At 40.7% G+C, this 10977-nt stretch overlaps 2 protein-coding genes across 5 annotated transcripts; both read right to left on the reverse strand.

Moving 5' to 3' along the window:
• Positions 1-19: 19 nt before the first annotated feature.
• On the reverse strand, positions 20-8649 carry LOC100825375 (probable D-2-hydroxyglutarate dehydrogenase, mitochondrial). Of its 4 annotated transcripts, XM_003561284.4 has the most exons (16): positions 8337-8647; positions 7721-8088; positions 6880-6981; positions 6366-6413; positions 6138-6208; positions 5709-5827; positions 3862-3957; positions 3658-3767; positions 3466-3546; positions 3135-3235; positions 2330-2438; positions 1841-1946; positions 1680-1765; positions 1443-1568; positions 489-585; positions 20-390 (listed from the first exon to the last, which is right to left on the reverse strand). In XM_003561284.4, the coding sequence occupies exons 1-16, from the start codon at positions 8575-8577 to the stop codon at positions 386-388; spliced, it is 1866 nt and encodes a 621-aa protein (XP_003561332.1). In that variant the 5' UTR covers positions 8578-8647; the 3' UTR covers positions 20-385. The 4 variants fall into 4 exon arrangements, 2 of the variants coding, with proteins under 2 accessions (XP_003561332.1, XP_024313538.1); XR_729777.3 differs by lacking the exon at positions 20-390 and having other exon boundaries at positions 519-585; positions 1443-1518; positions 1616-1765; positions 8337-8649; XR_002962417.1 differs by lacking the exons at positions 20-390; positions 489-585 and having other exon boundaries at positions 1443-1518; positions 1616-1765; positions 1845-1946; positions 8337-8649.
• A 1926-nt stretch (positions 8650-10575) lies between these two features.
• On the reverse strand, positions 10576-10977 carry LOC104582283. The gene has a single exon (XM_010231720.2). The coding sequence runs from the start codon at positions 10975-10977 to the stop codon at positions 10576-10578; it is 402 nt and encodes a 133-aa protein (XP_010230022.2).

The following is a 10977-nucleotide window of genomic DNA, read 5'->3' on the forward strand; positions in this document are numbered from 1 at the left end:
AGGCAAAGTTTGCCTCTGGTTTCATAAAACGCCCCGTGCATCATAAATGTTTTCATTGGCCGCAAAGATGGACCGCAAGTTCAGACAAGAAAATGCAAGTAAAAGTATACAAGACCGCCCTATATTCCTCTTCGTTGTTTAATCCTACATATACCCACACTCAGCAGTATTGCTTTCATTTTGATGGCCATCTGAACAAATTTTTCCAATACTCCGAACGGAATCAACAGCTGAATTGGTTACAACAGCAGGAATTTTATTGACTTCTTTTACTGGCTACCGACCGATCTCGCCATCATCACAAGTTCGCCTCTGTTATTCACATTGACCTTCACAAGTTATAGCTCTGAAGTCTATTGGGGCTGGCAGCAACCTGATCAATCAGCTAACCTGTAGGTTGGTGGCAGAAGCAAGTGTGTAAGTCGGGGAGAAATATTGATAACTACAAAAGGTGGCCCAGTTCCAACTGAAGGATAAAAGAAGGCTACCTTCTCCAGCTGCAGAAACGGATCGAGGTAGAACCTTGTAGGGGTTTAGGATTGAGTTAGGGTCTATCAACTTCTTGATGGAGGCCATTAATTGCACCTGATCACAGTGGAACATTAGTTGCGAACCATAAATTTCCTGAATTAGTAGAAAGGTCGGAGCCCAGCAGGAAGGTTTTTAAAAAACTACCATTAGCGTTCTTTTAACAGCATAAATTACCTTGTTGTGTTATAGGATTGGCTGTACTAAAATATATTGCCAATGGTAAGCTATGCTCCTCATCTAGTGTTCTATAAAAGAAAAACATAACCTAAAACGTAACGAAGAGCAAACCTTTCAAGACCATACAAGCTAATCTAAGATTCTCATGGACACATATCGCACACTTTAACACTTGCATATTTATATATAACAGATTGCATGCTAGTATTCTCTTAGGACCTGGAAGTGTAGTTGTCTTTCCTTAGCCGCACAGGCAGTAAAAGTCAAGAGCTATAGGCCGTATCCTTACTCTCCTCATTCAAATCAGGCGGGAAGGCTGTTCAGATACGTATAATCCATTTGTAAATTCTGAAGACTCACTAGTCAAAGCAACATTCTCACATGTCCTTCCTAACATTGAAGTGCACCATCTAGAGGAATCAAGCAGGTAGCTTATTCACAAATTGAAATAATGGTTGAATCTCCAGATTCTAAATAGCATGGTTGTCAAAATAAATAACAGGGCAATGCAGGAGAGCTGCGTTTATATTCATTAAGATAGGAGTTGTACAACCTAAGTTTCGACCTGAGAAAAGAAACAGCCTAAGGTTCGATAAATCTAAACTCATAGCGCCACAAACCATGACCTAACAACTTGAATCTCCATACTAGGCTATGACCAAGAGATGAATAGCATGGTTGTCACAATTCAGAGATGCGCACAAGTGGCAGTAAGATGGTATTTAAATTCTTACTGCTTCTGGTGACTTGCTGTAGTGAATCTTCTCAGCTTTCATTAGCCCCAATCCATGCTCTGCACTAATGCTTCCTCTGTGGCCGGCAGTCCACTCATAGACAAATGGTTCAATTTGTGCCAGAATCTGAAATTTTTCAATGAAGGTAACAAAATAAGGAAGTGCCCGCATACCTATCTTGAGAAATTGAAGCCAAACATAAGTAATTCATATAGTTCCACGTCCTATCAGGCATACATTGTCACTGTACTTGCTTGATAAGATGTTTAAATGCAGATTCCCATCACCAAGGTGGCCATAACCCAATACTTCTGCCATATCACCTAGAACAGAAAGGAACCTGGTAAGCAACACCTTATTCCTTATAGAATACTGATGATTAAAAGCTGAAAAATTACCGACACGGCTGCGCATTTCTTCAACAATATCATATAGCTTCTCTACAGGTATGGACAAGTCATATTTGTAGACCGCACCAACTTTGACAGATGCCTCTGATATACCCTGCAACCACAATCCACAATACATAACCATTTCAATGTTTTTTCTTTCGCAAATGATGTCAATAGGTATGAGTGTTTAGTTTTATTAGAACTATTTGGTTTGCTTAGAATGGGTTTTCTACTTACAATTTCACTTTCAAAGGATTCAAAATAAAAATAAACCAAATGTATTTTCATAGACAAAAACATGCCACAATGTTTTTCGATCACTTTATAGATTTTCACTGTGGTCCATAAAATCGAACATGGAATAGTGAATACTCATATCAGACATTCAGTACACATTAACCATCAAACTAGCCATGTGATGGAATTGTTACCAACTTTAAGGCTGCTTATATCAGACGCCGGTGAAATCTAAAATATTCAATGTATGATGGCAACCTCACGAATTCTCCAAAAATTGGATGCTTGGCTAATATCCTGCGCTATAACTCCATCAGTTACAAGGCCATCTTCCATTGAACGCAACAAAAAAGCTTCAAGCTTTGCTCTGCAAAAGAAAGCAACATAAAAATATGTTGGAACTTAATAAATTCCATCACAATAAGCCCAAGATCAATAAGTACAAGTCCTACAGGATTGCACCCTCACAAAGTGGTTATCGGTTAAGAGTCTATGCAAACTGATTTTTGCTTAGCTTTGTGTGTGTTATTTAATTTAGAAGTTGTGCATTTGATAGATGTCGATTCGTAATGATAGTAAGTTTGTTCAGAACAGAACAAGCTCCAGGGCCCAGTGGCTGGTAGACTGGTAGCCACAAAATTTTCAAAGTTGTTTTGCCGTCCAAGAAACACCTAGAAAACACATACATGAAAACTTGACGCTAGAAGAGAGAATGTTGCTGGACAAAAACGAGAAAGTGGAAACAGCATTGTTAATGTTAACTGTGACATGGGACAGAAAAGCAATAGCAACAACTATGACCATTGCTACGCTAATACCTAATTACTGTTTGGAAACTGGTTATGCTATCTTTTTCTTTCCTTGAACCCACAACCAAATGCGTGCCATTTTCATTAGAAGAAGCATCAAGACGGCAGAAGTTACAAACAGCCAACGGCCAACAACCAAAAGAAAACAGAAAAGAAGAAAGAAAAAGGCAAAGGCCAAAGCAAAAAGAAAAGCAAACAAACTGTACACTAGCCTACAGAGGATTCATCACTGTGGTCATGCTAGCAAAACTTACTTGTCATAGGATTCATCACTTCCTGTGGTCTCAATTAGAACATAAAATTTGTACGGCAAGTTAGGTAAAGGGTTATGAACTCCTTCCAAATGTGTCATAGCCTTCAAAACAAATAAGCTACCAAATTAAATATAGAAGCAGATAAGATAAGAAATATTTATTGGTATACAGCAACACAGTCAGAACTCAGAACGTTATTCTGTTTTTTTTTGTGCTAAACAAGCAAACCAAAACGCCCTACTGACGATCAAACCAATACAATCAGAAGTATATGCATGCAATTTCTTCTGTATCATGTGCAATTCTCTTTGAAATGTGCTTATGTAAGTACCAGATCAATACACTGACGATCCATGAACTCAAATGCAGAAATAATCTCACCCAAACTCCTCCTGGCTGCCAGTAGTAATTTCTGGAAACAAGAAAAAGCAGTAATCACTATCTTCAAGATTACACGTGTCTGTTTGATAGTATGGGCTAACAATGCCTAGGTATATATAAAATGAATGAGTGTTTAAGAGACCTGGCAGCTCATGTAGTCATTGCAGGAAAGAAATGCAACATTAGTCGAAGGTAGCTTCGCAGGTGTAAGTATTGCAACTTTAGTGACTATTCCTAGTGAGCCTTCACTTCCTGAACCATCAATCATGTCATTACTAGTTGCTTGCTATAAAGCATATTTAATGAACACCCCCAGAAAGCAAGACATAGTGTATTCAATACTTACCAACAAATAAGTGCTTCAGATCATATCCAGTGTTGTCTTTCCTTAAAGTAGTAAGCATGTCAAGGACAGTTCCATTGGCCAGGACAACTTCAAGGCCTGAACAGGAAATAAATAAAATACAGACGCTAACAATATGTTTATGAAACACCTAGCAATTTCCTGCCTTACAGATCGCGTAATAGAAATTTTCTTGGGATTCTCTCATCATTACATCAGTAACTTATATTACAACAAAGATACCCAAACAACAAAGTTTTTTTTTGTAATGAACTAGGGTTTTCGAAAGAGGTAGGGGAGGGAATCTCGCCTGGGAGGCAAGGTAGAACTATTCGTCTATTTTCTTGGTTTATTTCAGAGGGTACATAATAGTCTTATTTTATAGGATAACTTTACTTGATCTACAAGCTGGATCTAGACTCGAACTCTCAATCTTACCTTATTTGGACTCTTCCTATGGATAAATACCTGACTAGGAGATAAACTACCTAACAGAGATTATGAGGATCCTTTCCTTAACTTGCTGCTGCATGGACCATGTACTATAGGTATCACATCCTACCAGGACTAGCAGCTCGCCCTCAAGCTTTAGCAAGGGGCCATGGTACTATGGTAGTAGTCGAGGAAGCATCAAGCGGCACGATGTAGATCCACCTCGTTGTTCAGAATAGCTTGCAACTCTTTAGCCGCAGTACTGTTCTCTCTGACGAGGAGGGCTGCAGATTGCATCAGCACCATGGTGGACAATGGCCATCAGGGGTGGTGGACGTTCCAAGAGAAAAAGAGAACCTCCTCTGCTGCTGCTGCTGGTAGGAGTACTGGCGTCACAGGACGTAGCAAGCATTCTGTTCACTCAAGGTATTCGCCAATGGTTTCATCGTCGGTAACCTTGCTTCTTTGATCATCCTTCTTAGGAAGATCAGATCCACAAGTTCTATCATCCTAATGAAGATTGCATCTTGATAAAAAAAACAATGCTAGCCATTGATGGTGGCAGCAGATGGCTCTGATACCAAATGTTATGGATTAAGGTTTTGGAGAGAGGTAGGAGAGGGTTCTCACCCCAGGAGGCAAGGTAGGAGAACTATTCTTCTATTTTCTTGTCTTATTTCAGAGGGTACACAGTAACACAATAGTCCTATTATGTAGGACGACTTGACTCACAAGCCAGATCTAGACTCGACCTCTCAAAATTTTACCTTAGACTCTTCCTCTATTTAGAGTACAACTACCAACTGAGAGATAAACTACCTAAGAGAGATCATGATGATCCTTTCCCCAAATTGCTGCTGCGTGGGCCATGTGCTATAAGCACATACCAGATTTTCCTGCTCCTTACAAGGCAACTTAGCAAAATAAATAGAGTACATATCACAAAACTCTAACAGTTGTGACCTCAGAATCACTTAAACACAACTTTTGGGAAAAAAAATCACATAACCACCACTTTTGAGCCAGTTGTATCTGTCTATCTGATAGCCCAAATCTCAGGCTTAGCCCTCTTTAAGCATTTCTGACTGCCTGGGCCCACAAGTCAGCGCTGACTGGGCAAGAAAATTGTCGAAATTCAAATGGTAAGCAAGAAAATGAACTTAATAAGTCAACATCTCCTCAAACCTTGGCCAAAATGAACTGAAATTTTATCTGTGCAATTATTATTTTTCCAAAAGTTGTGGTAAAGTAATGTTGACGTCACAACAGTAGGCGCTTTGTGATTTTTACTCGAATAAAGACTATTTCCACATAAGCCCTTTCTTGCATCAGAAAAATAATATATAACATGAGAGTTCCAAACATGGCTGATTTGTTTTCATAATTCACTGGAAATGTAAGGTCTTACATTTACTTACCAAGTACATTTCCGTGAAGTGAACCATAGCGTATAAAGCGAAGGCCACCAGCATTAGTTGAAATGTTCCCTCCTATTTGGCAACTACCTTTTGCTCCCAAGTCAAGAGGCATAATAAACCTATATATCAAGGGGACATACGATCTTAGGTATTTTGCATGTAGAAATAACATGTACTGATAGATCTTATAAAAAAGGTATACTGCAGTAACAAGATTATATGAGCAACAAATGTACTGGCAACCCATGAATGATTATATGAACAGGGATCATGTAAAAAAAGAGATATTATATAAGCAATGAACTGATAGATATTTCTGGGTCAATACTAGTGCAACAGCTCAACAGACGGCACACTATTTATCGATGAAAAATGTATCCATTTTGAATTGTAAAAGAACCATAGAGGAAAGACCAGAGACAACTTTACCCTTCATTCTCCACAAATGTACTTAAGTTCTCTAACACACAACCAGCTTCACAAGTAAGAATACCATTTACCTGGTAACATCATAATAATTATGCTTAGAACCTTACAGTACTTTAATGAAATTATTCAAGGATGGTTCATGAATCATGGATAGACAACTAAAAGTTTGAAGAAGCTATGCATAACAGAATACAGGGTGTCAAATCCATACAAAGAAACTGTACCCACATTGTCAAAGGAGACTATTTTGTCCATACCACCAAGGTTGACAATCACCTGCAGACACAGGGAGCAAAACTTGTGATCCCAGACCTAAATTTAAGGAAAGCAGGTAATACAGAAAGCATAGAAGCGCTACACATGAGGGAAAAAAATTAAAAAGCACGAAGAAAAAATGTCAACCAACAAGTATTTGAACGGTGAGATGAACCACAACAAAATGTAGTGACAATACTGAACATGAATATGGAAACTCAAAGAACACACCAAAGTCTATCCCCCCCCCCCCCCCCCCCCCCCTATTTTGTTAATCAATCTGGTTGATCCATGAGAATAAATAGTTCATTCTGTATAACTTAAAATATACTGATGAAGTAAATAGCCCAGCAACTCAGACATGCAGCAGCTGAAAACAATTACCGAAATAGCAATAAGATATTTATCTGAAGTAGTTTTCTGCTAACACGAAAATAAGAAATAAACAAATAACTGATCTTATAATTGAAAGAAACTTCATAATTACCTCATCATGAACGGGCACGCTGCCACCTACAAGACCTGTATTGCCGCCCTGAGGAACCACCGCCAATCGTCTCGAGTCGCAATAAGCAAGAATCTTCGAAACCTGGAAAGAAGAATGGTTGAGTAAAGAAATTTCACAATAATCTTTGCTGTGTCAGGACAGGAATGTTACAGAACTAGAATGCTGAGCTAGACAAAATTAGGAATATATTCCTAAGAAAGAACCAGCAGCACATGCATACACTTTTGCTGCATGAGGTGTTTTTCGCATTCCCTGCGTTGTTGTTTGGGAATATCTGTTAGTGTAGGACTAATGTGATGTATCTTATAATATCCAGAGGCTACAGTGTTTGTTATGGGGCAGTAAACTCCATCAGAGCTAACTTATATTCCTGTTGAATACGCTTCCATAAGAAATTCAATGTATAATATGCTAATAACTCTTTGAACAATGTATATGATTATCAGTTACTTCATGTAGGAATACATCAAAATATAGATATATGCATGCTAACTCGAATAACTTGACAACCAGGGTAAAATCTGTGAATGCATCATGACAAGCCAAAAACATAATTCATTATCTTACAACTGTACAAACAAGTGGTTTGCTGCAAATATGTTCCTATAATTTAAAGCAAAGAAAATTGATTTGCTCAACACATAAGCACACCTTAATTGTCATATAATTTTTGAAGATTTAAGGGGTAGGTGGTTAAACATATTGTACAAAAGTCACCATGCAGGCGCTACTGAAACTCTTAAAATGATTGCCGATAGCAGCAGTACTACTTGCTATTGCAATTGTCAGGAAATTTCACTTGAGTAGCTGACAGATATACCTCATTAGTACTTTTTGGTAGAAGCAGTAATTGACTCGCACCCTTGTATTTACCCATCCAATCAACATTTGCAACTGCCACCCTGTCTTTATCCTGAACAACTCCATTGTTACCCAAGATGCTCTTGAAGTAAGAGACATCATCAGGATTTAGCACTGAGTAGGCTGGATTCCTTTGGATTGGTTCTGCTGCAGAACCAAATGTTCGTCGTTGAACTTCAAATGAATCATTCACACTTTGGTGTGCTTCATTTGTTGCCACACCAGCTCCAGGTCTGTAAGAGGGGCGTTGCGGACGTGGGACCCAATAGAATCTCTTATGAGAATTCAGAGTATGGTTTGTCGATCCATATCGAGTGTGAGAAATACCTGGGTATGATCATCTATCATAAGAATTCATTCATTTAAATAAGAAATATGTACTTCGGCTCTGTAGAACTCAGCATAGCAATACACTCCACAAGCTTGGTTCTATGACAAAAAAAGGAATCCGCAACTGACTGGATGGAGCGAGAAGAAAGATTGGCTTTGATCACTTACAGCAAAGAAATATTCTACTTACATAACTGAACTCCCATAACAATCAATCCAAATCCAAGCATGGTAGATCTCCTTACCGACACTAGAAGAGATCATCCGTGCTCCCGCACCGGTCCAGTCGAGGGGAGGAGGGCGACGGTGACCAGTAGAGGAGAATTCGGTGGAAGGAAGCGTGGGGGTGTGTTCGGCGGGGCGGGCGGGCGAGTGTACATACGTGGGAGCCGCCGGGGAGAGCAGGGCGCGGCGGCCCGCCTCCCGCAGAGGTCCCCGGAGGACGGAGTGGCGCGTTCGGGAGGAGAGGAACGGCAAAATCGCCATGGGGGGATGGGGATTCTGAGCTTGGGTTTGCTGCTGCGAGAAGCCTACCTCGCGTTTGCCTGACCGTGGGGAAAAGACAAGTTCCAAAACAAATTGGATTAATTCGACAAAAATGGTACCAGCTTGTAGCTCAAAAGTTATTTTGATTCCGTAGGACAAAATGATTCAAGGGTGACAATGGTAACAAGTTTGATACTTAGCTGACCATTAGGGCATCAAGAATGGTACGGTCGGTTCTCTTATCTCTTCTATTTTTCTCCTCTTCGCATCAACGATTTTGAAAAAAAAGTGAATTAAAACTCGACCTTTGCGGATGCCTTTCACGATATCTTCTCTCTTCTATTTCTCTCTCATTCACAGCAACCATTTTTCAAAGAAAAGTCAACTAAAAATCAACCTTTGTGATTGCCCTCGCAGGAAAAATGACTCCACGAAAATGTTGAGACACCGCTGCTATGACCATTTTAGCTCAACTATAACCCAATATGCAGCAAGTCCAAAATTGTCAGACGATCCCTAGATACAAGAAATTAATCAGCACGAGGAAATTGAGATTAAATGGCATTGTGATATGCAGCTCCGGTCAGCTCTTGTAAGAAACAATAGTTTCCGGCCATCAGCGAAGAAAACGAATTAGGATGTAAGGTCCAACACACTGAACGGCCCAAGCCCAAAACAATGGCATCGGTTTGACCTGAGAAAACGATCCACTAATACCATCTCTTCCTTCCAACAGTTTTTTTTACTGCAAATCCTTCCCATAGTTGACTTGCCGTCGCCTTCTGCGCTACTAGTGCTTCGACGGCCTCTGTCATCCGTTGAGCATCGCTAACAGCGAAGGCTATGCCGCCGCGTCGACCAGCCAAGCCCAACATTTCCGATCTAACTGCTGCACCTACAGGCTACAGCTCACGCGCGCCTGACCTGAGCACCCTACACCTAATTTATTTGTTTTTCAATTTTGCCACGCACTAAGAAGGAAGAACAAAGACAACTCAATTAGTTACTTTAAGCAGACCAGTTGCTTCAACCTTGTATTCTAGGGAAAAAAAAGTTGCTTCAACCTCCAACTCTACAGCTGAAAATGCAAATCCAACCGAGGAGACAAATGACGTATTTGTCATGATAGCTCTAATCTCAGTTCAGTTCATATGGAAACTCCTAATCAAAATATTGTGGAACTAGTTGATGTTCCATAAGCTAGGTTGGAACTAGTGGATCCAACTGCATGCTTGTGTTTGGAGACGATAATCCCGAGATCGACCTACGGATGTACGTGTGACGAATCCTTCATGAAATCATTGTCACGGTCGAACATGAAGCAAGTCTAAAGGAACCTTCCGAGCTCGTGCACCCTCCCTTTCAAAAGCCATTGGTTTGGCCACTTGTGGCATATCTCTCATGGAGATCTCATTGTCCAGAGAATCGTGTCACCACATAATGTCACAACTAACATTGCACATGTGTTGCTTCTTCATGCCTGAGCTATAGGAATTTAATTTACAAATGCACCGGAACACAATTGTTACATACAATTATAGCCAACAACTTATTTCATTGATCTAAGCAAAGAGACTGGAAATTGATACATCCCATCCATTATATATACAAATGACCTGAATAAGGGACAACAATCAAAAACATTGATTAATTAGAACAAACCTTGTAACAACACGAAAGATACATATATATTAGAACCATTCTACCCTCATGGAGAGAGCAAATGGCACATGACACAATTGCACATCGACACGCTGTGTCATTATTGAATTGATATACTAAGATGGGATGGGATCATGGGACCCTTGCAAAGACAAAGTAAATGAAACTCATAATAGATGGATAAATAAGCAATTAATCCAGACTAGATCCACATAGCTGGCCATGCATGCATGCACACACTAGCTAGGGAGAACACGCCACAGAGCGTTCTTCCTAGACTGCCCCCATGGAGAACGCTCCCTGGCTAGATCCAAACTAGATATCCACGTCGCCACCCTACATGGGAGGGTAAGACGAACTTGAAGCGCCAAGATCAGCGAACCATTGCCATGAGAACCCTCCATTGGTGCCGACACCATCGTCGTTGGCAGTGTCACAGAAGACCAGGGCGCCAAGGTCCCCTTCATCCTGCTGAGATGCTTCCTGCTGATACGCCGAAGCTGGAGCCGGGAGAGGCTGGAGCTGGAGGGCCGCTTGCTCTTCGCGTTTTACAATGAGCTCACGGAGGCCCTTGAGGCGCATATGCACCATCCAGCCGACGCTGGTGAGCTTTTCGATGCCGAGGCCCTCTAGGCCGCCCTGGAGTTGGCCGCGCATGGCCTTGTGCAGAAGGAGGGCGGTGTCACGCCTGTTGTTCTCGGGTGCTGACTTCTGGATCTGCAGCTTCAGCTTGTCCAT

Source organism: Brachypodium distachyon, chromosome 1 (assembly GCF_000005505.3).
Source record: "Brachypodium distachyon strain Bd21 chromosome 1, Brachypodium_distachyon_v3.0, whole genome shotgun sequence".
In the NCBI taxonomy this organism is placed as follows: domain Eukaryota; kingdom Viridiplantae; phylum Streptophyta; class Magnoliopsida; order Poales; family Poaceae; genus Brachypodium; species Brachypodium distachyon.

Bases quoted from the DNA above. Each gene is read 5' to 3' on its own strand.
- LOC100825375 (XM_003561284.4), bottom strand. From the start codon at position 8,577: ATGGCGATTTTGCCGTTCCTCTCCTCCCGAACGCGCCACTCCGTCCTC. The intron at 8,089-8,336 runs GTAAGGAGATCT...GATCATACCCAG, and splicing joins GATGATCTCTTCTAGTGTCG to GTATTTCTCACACTCGATAT. The intron at 6,414-6,879 runs GTAATTATGAAG...CTGTGTCTGCAG, and splicing joins GCGTGCCCGTTCATGATGAG to GTGATTGTCAACCTTGGTGG.
- LOC104582283 (XM_010231720.2), bottom strand. From the start codon at position 10,977: ATGGACAAGCTGAAGCTGCAGATCCAGAAGTCAGCACCCGAGAACAAC.